At 46.4% G+C, this 20,086-nt stretch overlaps 1 protein-coding gene across 1 annotated transcript in view; it reads left to right on the plus strand.

The window, feature by feature from the left end:
- Positions 1-20,086, plus strand: part of LOC138666548 (zinc finger protein 850-like) — a 137,875-nt gene that overhangs the window by 19,737 nt on the left and 98,052 nt on the right. Inside the window, exons 8-9 of the mRNA XM_069754755.1 lie at positions 9,981-10,031; positions 14,430-14,475. Coding sequence (XP_069610856.1) covers positions 9,981-10,031; positions 14,430-14,475 — 97 coding nt within the window. The remainder of the gene's footprint in view (positions 1-9,980; positions 10,032-14,429; positions 14,476-20,086) is intronic.

The following is a 20,086-nucleotide window of genomic DNA, read 5'->3' on the forward strand; positions in this document are numbered from 1 at the left end:
AACAGCCGCGCTGAATGATGATGTCATCCAGCCGCGCTGATAAAGACAGGAAGTGCTGGGCAGGAATGAGGACGGCGTGGATCCCTGCAGCTCCTCTCTGGTCCCAAGCTGCAGGGATCGTAGTCAAGGATCTTCGCCCTTTAGGGGCCCACCTCTGGGGTCCCCCATTCAGCAGCAGCAGCGGGCAGTGTTAGCCTCAGCCTGCGGCTAACGCTGCCCGCCATTAAAGTGAAATGGTATTCATGTCTCTTCATGCCCATGGGGGCGTGGGGAAGCGTGAATATTCATTTCTCTTTAGCAGCGGGGACAGGCTCCTGTCCATCTGCTGCTCTCTGGCACCAGGGGGGCCCCCCTTGACTCAGGGGCCCCATAGCAGCTGGGTGTGCCGCTATTAGCGACACTCCACTCGCTGGGGGGCCCTAGGCAGCTGCTGGCCAATATGCCAGCAGGTGTCAGTGCCTGGGCCCACCGGAGAACCGGAGGTGACACTGGCTCCAGGTCATGTTGTAGTTTCTGTTTTTTGCCAGCTCCATATTCTGTGCCTCTGCTCTCTGCATGCTTCCTGGCTGTGTGCATAGGGGGGCGGCACCTGACTCTCTGGTTCTTATAGGAATCAGGTGCACCTGTCTAATCTGTTCCTGACCAATTACCAAGAGGCCTCCAGTATTTAGAGCAGCTCCACCCAATGGACTGGGCCTGTGCAATGTGTTAGCTCAGTTTGTGTTTAGCTTCTGAGTTGCCAGGCCTTGTGTTACTCCCTCTATAGAGGCTTTTCTCCTTGCCTTGCCTTTATCTTGTTTGTATGCCCTCCGGGAGGCTATATATCCTGGTACCTGTCTCTTTGTTCTTGTTCCTTGTCTTGTTCCATTACCTTGTTTGAACTTTGTCCTATGTATGTCTCCTTGTCTGTGGCTTCCTTCCCTGCTGTGTCTTTCCTTGTGTTCTCAGTCTGCTTATGCTCCGCACTCTTGCGGCTCTGCCTGCTCTGAACCCTTGTGACTTTGCCTGGGCTCCGCTCCCTTGCAGCTTTGCCTCTGCTCCGTACTCCTGCGGTTCTGCTCCGTTCTACTCTGCTCTGCGGCAGAGACCTCTTGCTGCAGCTCCTCTCCGCGTTCCTTGCGGTTCCGCTCTGCTTAGCTTTTGCTGCTGCAGAAACCTCTTGCTGCAGCTCCTCTCTGCATTCCTTGCGGTTCCGCTCTGCTTAGCTTCTGGTGCTGCTCCCTCTCCTGCTGCTCTACCATTCCTATCCACAGCCTTGCGGTTCTCTTCCTGTGTGAACAGGTCCCAACCTGTTCCTTCACACTCCATTAATTCCTGCTTGTTTCAGTACCTGCATCTCCTGTGTGAACAAGTCCCAACCTGTTCCTTCACACTCCATTCCTTCCGGCTTGTTTCCGTACCTGCATCTCCTGTCTGAACAGGTCCCAACCTGTTCCTTCATACTTCATTCCTTCCTGCTTGTTTCTTTACTTTCACATCCTGAGTGAACAGGTCCCTACCTGTTTCTTCATACACCACACTAACCAGCTCCGTGTCTCTGCCGTGCCTGCCAGCCCCGTGTCTCTGCTGTGCCTGCCAGCCCCGTGTCTCTGCTGTGCCTGCCAGCCAGCCCCGTGTCTCTGCAGTGCCTGCCAGCCCCGTGTCTCTGCCGTGCCTGCCAGCCCCGTGTCTCTGCCATGCCTGCCAGCCCTGTGTCTCTGCCGTGCCTGCCAGCTCTGTGTCTCAGCAGTGCCAGCCTACTTGTCTGAGTTTCATCCGTGCTCATCTGCTAGTCCTGCCTGATGCCCGCAGCAGTCCTGGTGTTCCTGTTTCCCAAGTGGGATCAGCAGCCACAGCCAAACACCACCCTGGAGTAGCACCTGGCAGCTGCCTGCCGCACAAGCCTGACCTCACCATCAGAGGCTCCAGTGAAGACCAAGGCAGCTGGTCATAGTCACGCCCCTTCCAGGATAGTCTGGTTCGTGGCACAGTGGGGCCACAAACCCCCCGAGCTCACGCCCACCAGTCAGGGCACGAGCGTGACACCTAAACAGTGAAAAAACCCAATTCTAACTCCAACCCTAATTTCAACATACCACTAACCCTAATCCCAACCCTATCCATAATCCTTATCACAACCCTAACCCCAACACACCCCTAATCACAACCCTAACCCCAACACAACCCTAATCATAACCCTAACACACCCCCTAATCGAAACCCTAATCTCAACCCTAACTACAAACCTAACCCAAACCCTAATCCCAACTCTAACCTTAACTTTAGCCCAACTCACTTTAGCCCAACTGTAACCCTAATTGGAAAATGGAAATACATTTTCTTTATTTTATTATTTTTTCCTAACTAAGGGAGTGATAAAAGGGGTTTACGTACTATTTTTTTTATTTTGATTACTGTGATAGGGTCTATCATGGTGACCAAAATGAACCAATAGGAAAAATCTTCCTATTGTTGCTGGGTGCCGGCCAGCAGATCTCGTCAGGTGCACTGCGGAAAAAGATGGTTGCACCCATGGGGGGAAGCAGGAGGGTCGAGGAGCATCCGGGGGGACCTTATTTCTCTTTCCTTTGATGTGAGATCACATCAGAGGAGAGAGAAATTAAATGGCACATCGAACTTTCTTTTTTTTGCGGCCGCCGTTACACGGTTAGTAACGGAGATTGCAAAATGGGTCGGTAAAAACCGACCGAATCATGCTTTTTGGAGTCTCGGCTACCCCCGGCAGCCGCGACCCCGAGATCTGCCGGGTGCCGGCTGGCAAATTCGGCGGGCGCACTGCACATGTGCATGCCATTTTCTTCCCGGGAGAAGATGGTGGCGCCCATGGGAGGAAGCATGAGGACTGAGGAGCACCGGGAGGTACCGTGGAGGGATCGGGGATCCTATTTCTCTGTCCTCTGATGTGGGATAACATCGGAGGGCAGAGAAATTAAAAGGTAAATCACGCTTTTTTTTTTTTTTTTTGCGGTCGCCGGTATACGGTTAATACCGGCGATCCCGAATCATGTTCTCTGGGGTCTCGGCTACCCCCGGCAACTGAGACCCCTGAGAAAATCCGACTCTGGGGGGCACTATAAACTTTTTCCATGGCGCCGGTGCTGTGGTTTAAGTACCCTTAACTACCGCCGTTAAAAGGCGTATTGGCGGTCGTTAAGGGGTTAAAGGAGGTGATTGAAAAATGCCTACAGCTTCCGTGGTAGTTGTCAAGCTTCAATTGTGCGACCACTTTTATTGGCCTCCACCAAACTCCCAGCTACTATCACCAACATCCCTTTCCCTGAAATGAGACTTTATCAGAGGGTGGTGATAGAAGGAGGGCAAGTTAAAGTGGTGTCTATAACCACCCTCAAACAATTAGCCATTAGGGGCGGCCCTGGTGTTACTAACTTGGAAGAAGTGGCAATTACTTTGAACAAAGTAGAGATGCTACATCCCCAAGTAGTTTGAATGTTCTCTGTGCTTTTGGGTGGGTTTCCTACAAGTTTCCCAGCTTCCTACCATCCTCCAAAGACCTACTGATACGTAATTTAAATTGTGAGTCCCAATGAGGACAGTGCTGATAATTAGTGATGAGCGAATATATTCGTTACTCGAGATTTCTCGAGCATGCTCGGGTGTCCTCCGAGTATTTTTTAGTGCTCGGAGATTTAATTTTTATTGCTGCAGCTGAATGATTTACATCTGTTAGCCAGCATAAGTACATGTGGGGATTCTCTAGCAACCAGGCAACCCCCACATGTACTTAAGCTGGCTAACAGATGTAAATCATTCAGCTGCGGTGCTGAAAACTAAATCTCAGAGCACTAAAAAAATACTCTGAGGACACCCGAGCATGCTCGAGAAATCTCAAGTAACGAGTGTATTCGCTCATCACTACTGATAATGTCTGTAAAGTGCTGTGGAATATGAAGCTGCTACATAATAAATAATAACCTATTAAATCCTCAAGTAAAGACGGGTTTGATCTGAAATGTTCAAGCGAGACAAATATGGAAAAATAGAAGAAACTAGGTGAGGAGCTTTTCAATACTTGTTCACTAATAAAACTTTTGAAAACTAATTTTTTATTTAGATATTTTATCCATTTAGACATTATATATTTTTTTTTAGATATTAAAGAAGTTGTCCACTACTTTAACACTGATGACCTGCCTGTCATGATCCGTTCCAGAGTTTATTAGTGTCTGCCCTTTTTTCTGGACGGATCATGTCAAGGGTTAACTTTGCTGTACCTCATTCTGGGTTCAGGTTTGCTATTTAGCTCCCATGAATCTTGCTTGCAGTGTCAGCTATAGTTCTGCCTTCGGCGTGTTAACCTGACCCTGCTGGTAGCTCTGGATTTGCCCTGCTGTGAACCCTGACTTGTCCTGTGTCTGTTAACTCCCTCTGTCTGCCCTTTTCCCAGTATTTGTCTGTTTGTCTGCTTGATTCTCCGGTTCTGATCTCCTGGCTTGGTTATTTACTTTGGTGCTGTTTGTCCCTATTGTACTGTATATTCCCCGTTCTGGTTTACTGATCTCTGGCTACGTTTTGACTATCCGTCTGTCTAATCCTATAATACTGTCGTGTTATCTCATGCTTTTGACTCGGTTTGTCTGACCACTCTCTCGCCACTTGGTGGCGTCTGTTCTGCTGTCCTGTGTGTGCAGTCTCACTTTCCTCTCAAGCTCCCCCTGGTAGAGGTTGCGCTGTACTGCACTGCAGCAGCCTGACACTGCCCTTGGGATGGGTCATCAATGTCTAGGCATCCCCCCGCCAATCAGCTGTTCTCTGCATTGGCAGCGGCTGGAAGTGCTCAGTTACAGAGCTCCTACATCTGCTGATCGTGGCCGTCGCTATTTACTGCACATCCGCCCCCTATTGACTTGAGTAGTATGAGTATTTTATCAGCAGGAGATTATCGCATGAGGGCTAGTTGTCTCTTGCTTCCTAGTTGACTGCTTTGTGTAACCACATACATACTATTGCTTATCATATTTCTGGAAATGTACAGTATATTCTTAAAGCTGCCAATCATTAGTGTTGGTTGGGTTAAGCAGCGGTCAGCATTCTGAGTATTGCTCAATCTGCAACCAAGAAAACCTTGATTGCATCAAAATGACATCAATAATCTTCAAGTGATCTCATCAAGGTCTCAACTCCTACATCATGCTGGTGTAAGGTTCCCTTTAATACACTACATATTTTAAATAATTCTTCCAACCCCATTACGTGACTGAGCCGGTGTAGAGAGTCTCCTAATCATATCCTCAACATTAGTTTTGAACTTTTGATAAAGCCTCTTATGTAGCAATTTACTGGAATGAAAATGCCACTGCTTCCCAACTGGAAGATCTATTACGCAAACCTCAGAAGTAACGAGTACTACAAGATGAAATGCCTAGAAAATAAGGTCCGTTATTTCTGAAACCAGGCACATTTATTTAGAATACTCAATTTATCCAACAAAAGCCACCACCTGTCACCTTACTGGACCCTCTTGAATACTGTGTGAAATTTTAACCCACTTAAGGGATCAAAAGATGATTGAAGCCTCTTAACAGAGGAGTGAAGCAAAAATTTCAGCTCCTGTACATCGTGGCCACCAAAGTTTACCATAAATTGATCCAGAAGTTAAAATTGAACTAATATACAAGACCTACTAATCACATTCTTGAGTATGACGGAAAGTGAGTAGAGAAAATTTTTTGGGGCAAAGTTGTGGTCTAAGGTTATGAAGAAGCACGATAATGGGTGCAATCCCATCTGCAGCCACAAATCAAGCCACAGTTTGAACAAAAACCAGGAGACAGAACAAATTCCCTAGGAATCCTAAAAAGAGGACACCTGGCTCATCAGTAACCTCACTAAGAAACTTAAACTGGACTGAAAACATTTGTGTTTGTGGAGTGAAATTGTCCTGCAGAAAAGATCATCGTTCTTGGCAGCACATCCATCCTGTGTAAACAAGGCTTGTTCTGCAACGAACAACGGCAGTTCACGAGCACTGAACGAAGTATTCTAGATCGTTAAATGTGACTGAGACTACGTGGCCCAATGCCCATTTTAAATATTAAGGTGGGTCACACTGTTGGTCCGTGTGTAATCCGTATTTTTCTCGCCCCATAGACTTTCATTGGCGATTTTTTTTTTTTTGCGCAATACGGTGACAAACGCAGCATGCTGCGATTTTCTACGGCCGTAGAAGACCGTATAATACAGATCAGATAGGAGCTGGGCCATAGAGAATCATTGTACCGTATGCAATCCGTATTTTCAGCGCCTCTCATACGTCCGTAAAACTCGCTAGTGTGACGCCGGCCTTACAGTTGCCAGTCCTCTTGACTGCATCTTCAATGCCCACACTTATCCAAAAAAACCTGAAATGGGCTATTGAGTTTTAATGGCAGAAGGATCTGCTTTTTCCTATCGGCACTAATTTTGCTCCTAAGAGAAGAATTTCAACCCCCAGAACCACTAATCTCGCAAGAGAAGAATTTCTCAGAAGCATCAACACCAGGTGACCAGCCCTTAGTGCCCATACAATACTCAACCAAACAGATAATCCAAAAACTAAACTCCAAATAGTAATTGCAATCACTTCCACTTATCTATATAACACATCATGGAAGAATCAGGGTATGTGCACACGTTGCGGATTCTCTGCGGATCTGCAGCGTTTTTTGAGGTGCAGAAACGCTGCAGATCCGCAATTGATTTACAGTACAATATAAATCAATGAGAAAAAAAAAGGCTGTGCACACTTTGCGGAAAATCCGCTGCTGAAACGCTGCGGTTTAAAAGAAGTAGCATGCCACTTCTTTTTTGTGAATCTGCAGCGTTTTTGTACCCATTACATTATAGAAAACCGCAGGGGTAAAAACGCAGCAAATCCGCAAGAAAATCGCAGTAAAAATGCACAAAAAACGCTGGGGAACCGTACAAAAAACGTGACAAATCCGCAGGTGCGTTTTCTGCCAGGAGAGGCAGAATCCGCACCAGAAATTCCTAAGCCTAATCCGCAACGTGTGCTCATAGCCTAAGATATTTTTCTACAAAACGTTCATCCACTTCCTCTGCTTGAAACTGATAACTTATTATTTTTTTATTAGGCTCTCTAGGTGCGGTGGATTCTCCAAGCCCAAGATCCAGGTGGAAACCTGGGCCACGAGCGTTTGTACAGCAGCTTGGTAAATATAGGGATCTCAAACCTTAAGAAGAGCGGAGGAATACTGGAATTACAGGCATGCGGAGGACATCAGGAAACCACAGATAGGCAGGTAGAGTGCAATAAACTGCAGTCAGGCAGAAGACTTCAGGAAAACGCTGGCAGATGCAGAATGTCAAAAGCAGGCAGGTAGTGCAATGCTGGAAACCACAGGCAAGTAGCAGAAAACACTCTAGAGCAGTGGCTCACAGAGGGGGCACGCGCACCCTCTCCTTAGGACTAGAAGACGGCGGGGGAGGGGGAGCAGCGGGTCACAGGAGGCAGGATCCGGCTGCTGCGGCTAACTCCTGTGCCCACTGCTAAACAGAAATGAATATTAACTGTTAATCGTTATATTTGATAAGATAAAACTTCCTCAATTGTCGACTTTTTTAACAAATACAGTGCCTTGCGAAAGCATTCGGGCCCCTGGAACTTTTCAACCTTTTCCCACATATCATGATTCAAACATAAAGATACCAAATGTAAATTTTTGGTGAAGAATCAACAAGTGGAACACAATTGTGAAGTTGAACGAAATTTATTGGTTATTTTAAATTTTTGTGGATTTTTTGCTTTATGTTTGGGATCATTGTCTTGTTGGAAGACAAATCTCCGTCCCAGTTTCATGTCTTTTGCAGACTCCAACAGGTTTTCCTCAAGAATGGTCCTGTATTTGGCTCCATCCATCTTCCCATCAATTTTAACCATCTTCCCTGTCCCTGCTGAAGATAAGCAGGCCCAAACCATGATGCTGCTGCCACCCCCATGTTTGACAGTGGGAATGCTGTGTTCAGGGTGATGAGTCGTGTTGCCTTTAAGCCAAACATATTGTTTGGCATTGTTGCCAAAAAGTTTGATTTTGGTTTCATCTGACCAGAGCACCTTCTTCCACATATTTGGTGTGTCTCCCAAGTGGCTTGTTGCAAACTTTAAACAACACTTTTGATGGATATCTTTGAGAAATGGCTTTCTTCTTGCCACTCTTCCGTAAAGGCCAGATTTGTGATCATGGGCCTCTTGGCTGCATCTCTGATCAGTCTTCTCCTTGTTTGAGATGAAAGTTTAGAGGGACGGCCGGGTCTTGGTAGATTTGCAGTGGTATGATACTCCTTCCATTTCAATACGATCGGTTGCACAGTGCTCCTTGGGATGTTTAATGTTTTGGAAATCATTTTGTATCCAAATCTGGCTTTAAACTTCTCCGCAACAGTATCACGGACATGCCTGTTGTGTTCCTTGGTCTTCATGATGCTCTCTGTGCTTCAAACAGAACCCTGAGACTATCACAGAGCAGGTGCATTTATACGGAGACTTGATTACACACAGGTGGATTATATTTATCATCATTAGGCTTTTAGGACAACATTGGATCATTCAGAGATCCACAATGAACTTCTGGAGTGAGTTTGCTGCACTGAAACTAAAGGGGCCGAATAATATTGCATGCCCCACTTTTCAGTCTTTTAATTTCCACAAAAATTTAACATAACCAATAAATTTTGTTCAACTTCACAATTGTGTTCCACTTGTTGTTGATTCTTCACCAAAAATTTGCATTTGGTATCTTTATGTTTGAAGCATGATATGTGGGAAAAGGTTGAAAAGTTCCAGGAGGCCGAATACTTTCGCAAGGCACTGTATCAAGGTTGGCCCGTGACTTTCTGCAAGCATTTAACTTTGTGTATTTGAGTTTGATATCCCTGGCTTAAAGGGTTATTCTCATCATGATAACGGGTTACAATTGCAAAGAGGTGTAAAAAACAAACAACTTCGAAATTTTACTTTTGATTAAAAATCCTCTCCATTATCAAGAACAGACCTCCACTGCAATCAGTGGCTTGGAGTGCAGCACTTACAAGCTCTTTGGTAATGACTCTATAGCGCGCTATTGTAGGAGTTGTTTTTCTAATCTAAAACCTCAGTATTCAGGGCACTTTGCGAAAAATAAGTGGGTTTTGGATTGCAGTTTGGGCACTCTGTCTCTAAAAGGTTCGCCATCACTGTTCAAATAATAGGAAAGTGAACAACCAAGGAAGCCGCACACAGACAAGAAAATGCCCTGAAAACTGCTGGCGGATACAGAGAAAAGGTCCTCAAGGCCCAGGGACAAGTAGCTCACAGAATTCCAGAGTCACTAGATGCCACCAAGAAGTAGGACTAGGGACTAGAAACGGCGGGTGTACCGGAGACGATCTGCAGCCCCGCATCCAGGTTACTGTGTACCTAGAAACTGCAAGTCTAGTCTCAGCTTCAATACCACGCCGTACACACACGGATCTGCTCTGTACACCTCGTACACACACGGCTCCGCTCCGTACACCTTGTACACACACGGCTCCGCTCCATACACCTCGTACACACATGGTTCCGCTCCGTACACCTCGTACACACACGGCTCCGCTCCGTACACCTCGTACACACATGGCTCCGCTCCATACACCTCGTACACACACGGCTCCGCTCTGTACACCTCATACACACACGGCTCCGCTCCGTACACCTCGTACACACACGGCTCCGCTCTGTACACCTCATACACACACGGCTCCGCTCCGTACACCTTGTACACACACGGCTCCGCTCTGTACACCTTGTACACACATGGCTCCGCTCTGTACACCTCGTACACACGCGGCTCTCCTACATCCACCCTGTAAACCCCTCCTGACCCCACACATAAACGTCCCCTCATCCAGCACCATGACAACCAGTATGATAGCACAGTCCTGCATACACTGAGGCCCCTGATCATGTGACCCCTGACTCCTCCCCTCCTGTGACCTCATCACAGGTCCTGTGCACAGAGCAGCCATATATGTGGTGTGCGGCTCTGCAGGTGGAGGTAGGTGCTGGAGCCCCGTTATTATCTCTCAGGATTGGCTGCAGGTCACACTCGTGCTTTGTAGATTTGTTATGAAACTGCTTTTTAGCTATTTTTAGGTTAGCTAAAAAAATTGTACAGGAGGTTTTTGAACGTTCTCACTGTGACATGTTTCCCGCACACAGATATTATCCATTTGCTGCTCATTGATTCACCCTGTAGGACATTTCTGCACCATTCTCAGGTGAACCATTGGCCCACAGAAAGAAGTAAGGAGCCCCATAGTGTGAACAGTGTCGGTGCTGGCCCTTATCGTCAGCCTGGAGCGACTATTGCATATGTCATACACTTCTCTCATTATGATCAGTCACCGCCCCCTGTAGATACAGCCCAGCCACAGCCCCCTTTATAATTGCCAGCCATTATCCATTGCCCCCTATAATTGCCGGCCTCAGCCCCCTGGATGTTAGCCGGAGTTTCTCCCATAGCTGTGTTCTTTGTACATATCGCACGCCAACCCATTGGGCTTGGCCTCGCTCTATACACTTGTTCTGAGCGCGGCTGCCCCCCGACTAGTTACCCGACCGTCCAGCGGGCTCTGTGGAGCGGGGCCGTGACCATTAGATTGGCTCTGGTCGAGAGTATGCAGAACACATACATCACCGCCAATCCCAGCTCAGAAACCGGCGAATCCTCGCAGCGCACGGTGCATGTGCTGGGGAATTCAGAAGTCTGTAGTCCCAAAATGGAGGAAATTTACTTTGAAAATTTGGTGTACTGCTAGCTCGCCCTACGACTACAGTAAATGTGCATGATGTGTATGATGTCACTCATCGCCTCCCGTTCTGGGCGCTTGCAAAAGAATAAGGGAGGATGAAGTTTAGGTCACGTTCACACATTCAGTATTTGGTCAGTATTTTACCTCAGTATCTGTAAGCCAAAGTCAGTACTGGGTGATAAATGCAGAAGTGGTGCATATGTTTCTATGATACTTTTCCTCTGATTGCTCCACTCCTGGTTTTGGCTTACAAATACTGATGTAAAATACTGACCAAATACTGATAGTGTGACCGTAGCCTTAGGATCACAGTACAGAGACATTTGACTGCAATGTGATACCGAGAATTGGACATCGACACCAAAGACGGCCAGCAGCCCAGACTTTATTAGTTGGCACTGTGGTGCTCACTGTACCACACACAGCAGTAAGGTGACCCAGGTGTGTGACACTCCAACAGCAAGAAGGTAAAAAGTAGAGTAAAGACAAAATTTATCTCCAACAAAAAAGAAAAAAAAAATATATCTACTATATAATTGTATAAGGGTCACTTCTGTCTTTCTGTCTGTCTGTCTTTCTGTCACAGATATTCTTTGGTCGCGGCCCTGTCTGTCATGGAATCCAAGTCACTGATTGGTCGTGGCAAAATGCCCACGACCATTGCCACGACCAATCAGCGACGCCCGCAGTCCGGTGGCAACATGGCCGCTCTTTCCTCCCCGCAGTCAGTGCTAACGCGCGGTGTAACGCGTTACGCAGCTATTAACCCTGTGTGACCAACTTTTTACTATTGATGCTGCATATGCAGCATCAATAGTAAAACGATCTAATGTTAAAAATAATAATAATAAAAAAATAAAACGTTATTCTCACCCTCCACCGTCGCGTCCTGTCCTTGGCACTGCAAGCGGCAGGTTCCGCTTCCAAAGATGCTATGGGAGAAGGACCTTTCATGACGTCACACAGGTCCTGCGCTCATACCAATCCTGGGAACGGAAGCTGCCGGGTGCACCGCACACAAGCGCCAGAACTACAACGGGCTCTTCGGAAGGTGAGTATATGTTTCTTTTTTTCTTTTTTAATCTGTTACATACGTGGCTGGGCAATATACTACGTGTCTGTGCTGTATACTACGTGACTGGGCAATATACTACGTGGCTCTGTGATGTATACTACGTCGCTGTACAATATACTACGTGGCTCTGTGCTGTATACTACGTAGCTGTGCAATATACTACGTCGCTAGGCAATATACTACGTGGCTGGGCAATATACTACGTGGCTCTGTGCTATATACTACGTGGGCTGTGCAATATACTACATCGCTGTGCAGTATACTACGTGGCTGGGAAATGTACTACGTGGCTCTGTGCTATATACTGCGTGGGCTGTGCAATATACTACGTCGCTGTGCAGTATACTACGTGACTGGGCAATATACTATGTCGCTGGGCAATATAGTACGTGACTGGGCAATATAGTACGTGGCTGGGCAATATAGTACGTGGCTGGGCAATATACTACGTGACTGGGCAATATACTACGTGGCTCTGTGCTGTATACTACGTCGCTGTGCTGTATGCTACGTGAGTGGGCAATATACTACGTGGCTGGCCAGTATAGTACGTGTCGCTGGCCAATATAGTACGTGGCTGGGCAATATACTACGTCGCTGGGCAATATACCACGTGGATATGCATATTCTAGAATACCCGATGCGTTAGAATCGGGCCACCATCTAGTGTGTGTGTGTGTATATATATATATATATATATATATATATATATATATATATATATATATATATATATACATGCATGTATATATATAATTTTAAAACTATTTGCTTCTCACCTGATAATTTCACATTCATCCACTATGCTGAAGGAATTAGATACACGGATTGTGTCACACCATAGGATTAGATGCAGACTGTTTCACACGTTAGAATTAGATACATGGCTCTTTTTAGTCTGTTTAAAGCCTCATTGCCTGTGATACAGGGGCGTCTGAATGAGGCGTTACTACTGCGTCTGCAAAACGCATCAGAAGAGATGAAATTATCACAAAACATTCTCTTCTGATGCGCTTTGTAGATGCAGCAGTAACGCCTCATTCAGATGCCCCTGTATCACAGGCATCTTAATTTAGTTTTACAGTGAAATAGCAGAGTTGAGTCTGTATTCAGAGCAGGGCAGCGTGATGATTTCACTGCTGAGCTCTAAACACCACGGTGATAATGTCAGTGAGCACAGGTTAAGCAGCCTGACATTGCACTAATATCAGACTACAGGGCCGGCTCCAGGTTTTTGTGGGCCCCAGGTGAAAGAGTCTCAGTAGGCCCCTTTAACACATTTACAGCAGAGAAATATAGGTATATTACAATCCCAAAGATTTCACTTACTTCTACATTACATGAGTTATGTCTATTGTAAATTCTACAATAGCTCAGAAACCAGACAGTATAATCCTCCATATAGTATTATGAGCCCCACATAGTGCTCCATACAGAATAATGAGCCACATACAAGTGCTTCTCGCTAAATTAGAATATCATCACAAAGTTAATTTATTTCAGTTCTTCAATACAAAAAGTGAAACTCATATATTATAAAGTCATTACAAACAGAGTGATCTATGTCAAGTGTTTATTTCTGTTAATGTTGATGATTATGGCTTACAGCCAATGAAAACCCAAAAGTCATTATCTTAGTAAATTAGAATAATTAACAAAATACACCTGCAAAGGCTTCCTAAGCGTATAAAAAGGTCCCTTAGTCTTTCAATAGTCTCCACAATCATGGGGAAGACTGTTGACATGACAGATGTCCAGAAGGCAGTCATTAACACTCCACAAGGAGGGTAAGGCTAGGGTCACATTGCGTTAGTGCAATCCGTTTAGCGCTAGCGGATTGCGCTAACGCAATGTTTTTAAAGGGTCGCGTTTCGGGGTCGCGTTAACGTCCCCGCTCTCGCAGATCCCCGATCTGCGAGAGCGGGGAACGGACCTCGGGCGCGCCGCGGACGCTGCAAGCAGCGTCCGAGGCGCGCTACAAAAGACCGGCGCGTCGCTAGCGCGTGCCGAAAATGACACGCGCTAGCAATGCGCTGGTACATTGCGGGCAATGGGAGCGCTAACGGACGCGTTGCATGGCGTTAATTTCGCCGTGCAACGCTGTCCGTTAGCGCTCTGACCAAAACGCAATGTGACCCCCAGCCTTAGCCACAAAAGGTCATTGCTAAAGAAGCTGGCTGTTCACAGAGTGCTGTTTCCAAGTATATTAATGGAAAGTTGAGTGGAAGGAAAAAGTGTGGTAGAAAAAGGTGTACAAGCAACCGGGATAACCGCAGCCTTGAAAGGACTGTTAGTTAAGAAAAGGCCATTCAAAAATTAGGAGGAGATTTAAAAGGAGTGGACTGCTGCTGGAGTCATTGCTTCAAGAGCCACCACACATAAATGTATCCAGGACATGGGCTGTTGTGAATTCAGCTTTTGGGCTCCCTCCAGTGGTTGTAGAGGGTAATGCAGTTGTGCCTGGATTGCAGGAGTGGACATGTGTATCTACTAATTGCAGGACTGACTGGGGTATATAGCTTTGCAGGATCCTTTAGTCAGTGCCAGTTGTTCATTGTTCTTGCAGGATTCCTTCCCTGCTGGTCTCCAGTTTGCTGTGCTTTTCTACAAAGGTAAATGCAGGTAAAGAAGCTGCGGAGACACCATCACGTGTTTCTCGACGCAAGCAGTGAATAGCCAGGCCTTTCCCCGGGAAGGAAGAACCACGGAAGGGCAGCATCCTATGAAGGAAAGCCACCTATGCCAAGCATGGTATCCATCCACAGACAGCTGTTTCGGGGTGTTTGCCCCTCATCAGTGTGGAGTAGGAATCTGGCTATTAGGAGCAGTGCCTAGTAAAAAGGCTATAAAGGCACAGATGATTGGCCTCGGGGAGACCAAAACATCCAACACTGCGGAGACACCACGTGTTTCTCAACGCAGTGATTCCAGAACACTGCCCCCATCCCTTATGGGAAATATGCAGATGCAGGTAAAGAAGCTGCGGAGACACCATCACGTGGCCAATCATCTGTGCCTTTATAGCCTTTTTACTAGGCACTGCTCCTAATAGCCAGATTCCTACTCCACACTGATGAGGGGCAAACACCCCGAAACAGCTGTCTGTGGATGGATACCATGCTTGGCATAGGTGGCTTTCCTTCATAGGATGCTGCCCTTCTCGTGGTTCTTCCTTCCCGGGGAAAGGCCTGGCTATTCACTGCTTGCGTCGAGAAACACGTGATGGTGTCTCCGCAGCTTCTTTACCTGCATCTGCATATTTCCCATAAGGGATGGGGGCAGTGTTCTGGAATCACTGCGTTGAGAAACACGTGATGGTGTCTCCGCAGTGTTGGATGTTTTGGTCTCCCCGAGGCCAATCATCTGTGCCTTTATAGCCTTTTTACTAGGCACTGCTCCTAATAGCCAGATTCCTACTCCACACTGATGAGGGGCAAACACCCCGAAACAGCTGTCTGTGGATGGATACCATGCTTGGCATAGGTGGCTTTCCTTCATAGGATGCTGCCCTTCCCGTGGTTCTTCCTTCCCGGGGAAAGGCCTGGCTATTCACTGCTTGCGTCGAGAAACACGTGATGGTGTCTCCGCAGCTTCTTTACCTGCATCTGCATATTTCCCATAAGGGATGGGGGCAGTGTTCTGGAATCACTGCGTTGAGAAACACGTGATGGTGTCTCCGCAGTGTTGGATGTTTTGGTCTCCCCGAGGCCAATCATCTGTGCCTTTCTACAAAGGTAAGTCCTGGCTTTGTTTTTGCTGTCCACCTGCTGTGGACCTTAATAGTTCTGTGCATGTTCATGTTTTTGCCTTGTCCAGTTTTGTGTGAGAAGGATTTTTTGCAGCCTGGCTATTTCTCTGGAGATGCAGATATACCCCCCATTAGTCAGATGTGGTGATTCGTATCTTCTGTGGTGAATATTTTCTAGCGTTTTTATACTGACCGCATAGTACTGTGTTCTTTTCTTTCTTTTTAGCTAATATGGCCTCCTATGCTAAAATCTGATTTCATATCTGCGTATGTTATTTTCCTCTCCTCTCACAGTCAATATTTGTGGGGGGCTATCTATCCTTTGGGGATTTTCTCTGAGGCAAGATAGGTTTCCTGTTTCTGTCTTTAGGGGTAGTTAGATCTTAGGCTGTGCCGAGGGGTCTAGGGAGTGTTAGGTACCCCCCACGGCTACTTCTAGTTGCGCTGCTAGGTTCAGGGTTTGCGGTCAGTACAGGGACCACCTTCTCCAGAGTCCGTCTCATGCTGCTCCTAGGCCACCAGATCATAACAGTACAACTGGCCAACAATGAGTTAAACGCATCTCAGAAGAAGGGAAGGAAAGTGCTGAGCCATTTTTTTTTTCTGTAGTCTGTTGTGTCTTTCCTTTCCTCTTTACCTCTGGGTGGCTACGGAATCTAGTATTAACATGAATGTTCAGGAGTTAGTTTCTCGGGTGGATCAGCTGGCTGCTAGAGTACAGGGTATTTCAGATTATAATGTTCAAACTCCTGCCTTAGAACCTAAGATTCCCACTCCTGATTTATTCTTTGGTGACATCCAAATTTTTGAGTTTCAAAAATAACTGTAAACTGTTTTTTGCATTAAGACCCCGGTCTTCTGGTGATCCTATTCAGCAGGTTAAAATCATCATATCTCTGCTGCGTGGTGACCCACAGGATTGGGCATTTTCCCTGGAAACTGGCAATCCTGCTTTGCTTAATGTTGATTCGTTCTTTCAGGCATTGGGGTTGTTGTATGATGAGCCTAATTCTGTGGATCAGGCTGAGAAAATTTTGTTAGCCCTGTGTCAAGGTCAAGAAGTGGCAGAATCGTATTGCCAGAAATTTAGAAAATGGTCTGTACTGACTAAATGGAATGAGGATGCCTTGGCGGCAATTTTCAGAAAGGGTCTTTCTGAATCCGTTAAAGACGTTATGGTGGGGTTCCCCACGCCTGCTGGTCTGAGTGATTCTATGTCTCTGGCCATACAGATTGATCGGCGCTTGCGCGAGCGCAGAGTTGTGCACACTGTGGCGTTGTCCTCTAAGCGGAGCCCTGAGCCTATGCAGTGTGATAGGATTTTGTCTAGAGCTGAACGTCAAACATTCAGGCATCAGAATAGGTTGTGTTTTTACTGCGGCGATACTGCTCATGTTATTTCTGATTGCCCTAAGTGTACTAAGAGACTCGCTAGTTCTGTTGCCATCAGTACTATACAACCTAAATTTCTGTTATCTGTGACCTTGATCTGCTCATTATCATCATTTTCTGTCATGGCATTTGTGGATTCAGGCGGCGCTCTGAACTTAATGAACTTAGAATTTGCCAGATGTTGTGGGTTTCCCTTGCAGCCTTTGCAGAACCCTATTCCTTTGAGGGGCATTGATGCTACACCGTTGGCTAAAAATAAACCTCAGTTTTGGACACAGCTGACCATGCGCATGGCGCCAGCCCATCAGGAAGATTGTCGTTTTTTGGTGTTGCATAATTTGCATGATGATATTGTGCTGGGTTTTCCATGGTTGCAGCTACATAATCCGGTGTTAGATTGGAAATCCATGTCTGTGACTAGTTGGGGTTGTCAGGGGGTTCATGATCAGGTTCCTTTGATGTCAATTTCCTCTTCCCCCTCTTCTGAAGTTCCTGAGTTTTTGTCAGACTTTCAGGATGTATTCGATGAGCCCAAATCCAGTTCCCTTCCACAGTATAGGGACTGTGATTGTGCTATTGACTTGATTCCAGGTTGTAACTTCCCTAAGGGTCGACTTTTCAACCTGTCTGTGCCTGAACATGCCGCCATGCGGAGCTATATTAAGGAGTCTTTGGAGAAAGGGCATATTCGGCCATCTTCTTCACCGTTGGGAGCGGGGTTCTTTTTTGTTGCCAAGAAGGATGGATCCTTGAGACCCTGTATTGATTATCGCCTCTTGAATAAGATCACGGTCAAATTTCAATACCCCTTGCCTTTGCTTACTGATTTGTTTGCTAGGATTAAGGGGGCTAGCTGGTTTACTAAGATTGACCTTCGAGGGGCATATAATCTTATTCGTATCAAGCAGGGTGACGAATGGAAAACTGCATTTAATACGCCTGAAGGCCATTTTGAATACCTTGTGATGCCATTCGGACTCTCTAATGCCCCATCTGTGTTCCAATCCTTCATGCATGATATCTTTCGGAGTTATCTTGATAAATTCATGGTTGTATATTTGGATGATATTTTGATTTTTTCCAATGATTGGGAGTCTCATGTGAAACAGGTCAGGATGGTATTTCAGATCCTCCGTAATAATGCTTTATTTGTGAAGGGGTCACAGTGCCTCTTTGGAGTGCAGAAGGTTTCTTTTTTGGGTTTCATTTTTTTCTCCCTCATCTATAGAAATGGATCCGGTTAAGGTTCAGGCCATTCATGATTGGATTCAGCCCACATCTGTGAAGAGCCTTCAGAAATTCTTGGGCTTTGCTAATTTTTATCGTCGTTTCATTGCCAACTTCTCCAGTGTGGTTAAACCTCTGACCGATTTGACCAAGAAAGGCGCTGATGTGACGAATTGATCCTCCGCGGCTGTTTCTGCCTTTCAGGAGCTTAAACGCCGATTTACTTCTGCCCCTGTGTTGTGTCAGCCAGATGTTTCTCTTCCATTTCAGGTTGAGGTTGACGCATCTGAGATTGGGGCAAGGGCCGTTTTGTCTCAGAGGAATTCTGATGGTTCCTTGATGAAACCGTGTGCCTTTTCTCGGAAGTTTTCGCCTGCGGAACGCAATTATGATGTTGGCAATCGGGAGTTGTTGGCTATGAAGTGGACATTTGAGGAGTGGCGACATTGGCTTGAGGGGGCCAAGCACTGTATTGTGGTCCTGACCGATCATAAGAATCTGAATTACCTCGAGTCTGCCAAACGGCTGAATCCTAGACAGGCTCGATGGTCCCTGTTTTTCTCCCGTTTTGATTTTGTGGTCTCGTACATTCCTGGTACTAAGAATGTTAAGGCGGATGCCCTCTCTAGGAGTTTTTTTCCTGATTCCCCTGGGGTTCTTGAGCCGGTCGGCATTTTGAAGGAAGGGGTGATTCTTTCTGCCATCTCCCTTGATTGGCGACGGGTTCTTCAGGAATTTCAGGCTGATAAGCCTGACCGCTGTCCTGTGGGGAAACTGTTTGTTCCTGATAGATGGACTACTAAAGTGATTTCTAAGGTTCATTGTTCTGTGTTGGCTGGCCATCCTGGGATTTTTGGTACCAGAGATTTGGTTAGTAGGTCCTTTTGGTGGCCTTCTTTGTCGCGGGATGTGCATTCTTTTGTGCAGTCCTGTGGGATTTGTGCGTGGGCTAAGCCTTGCTGTTCCCGCGCTAGTGGGTTGCTTTTGCCATTACCGGTCCCCGAGAGGCCCTGGACACATATTTCTATGGATTTTATTTCCGATCTTCCTGTTTCCCAAAGAATGTCGGTTATCTGGGTTGTCTGTGACCGATTTTCTAAGATGGTTCATTTGGTGCCTTTGCCTAAATTGCCTTCTTCTTCTGATTTGGTTCCGTTGTTTTTTCAGCATGTGGTGCGTTTGCATGGTATTCCGGAAAATATTGTGTCCGACGGAGGCTCCCAGTTTGTTTCTAGGTTTTGGCGGGCCTGTTGTGCCAAGCTGGGCATTGATTTGTGTTTTTCTTCTGCATTTCATCCTCAGACAAATGGCCAGACTGAGCGAACTAATCAGACCTTGGAGACCTATTTGAGATGCTTTGTGTCTGCTGATCAGGATGATTGGGTGGCTTTTTTGCCATTGGCCGAGTTTGCCCTTAATAATCAGGCTAGTTCGGCTACTTTGGTTTCGCCTTTTTTTTTGTAATTTTGGTTTTCATCCTCGTTTTTCTTCTGGGCAGGTTGAGCCTTTTGACCTTCCTGGTGTGGATTCTGTGGTCGACAGGTTGCAGCAGATTTGGGCTTATGTGGTGGACAATTTGGTGCTGTCTCAGGAGGAGGCTCAACGTTTTGCTAATCGTCGTCGGTGTGTTGGTTCCCGGCTTCGGATTGGGGATCTGGTCTGGTTGTCTTCCCATCATGTTTCTATGAAGGTTTCTTCCCCTAAGTTTAAACCTCGATTTATTGGTCCTTATAGGATTTCTGAGATTATTAATCCGGTGTCCTTTCGCCTGGCGCTTCCGGCCTCGTTTGCTATTCATAATGTCTTCCATAAATCTTTCTTGCGGAAATATGTGGAGCCCGTTGTTCCCTCTGTTG

This window comes from Ranitomeya imitator, chromosome 2 (genome assembly GCF_032444005.1).
Source record: "Ranitomeya imitator isolate aRanImi1 chromosome 2, aRanImi1.pri, whole genome shotgun sequence".
NCBI classification, from domain to species: Eukaryota; Metazoa; Chordata; class Amphibia; order Anura; family Dendrobatidae; genus Ranitomeya; species Ranitomeya imitator.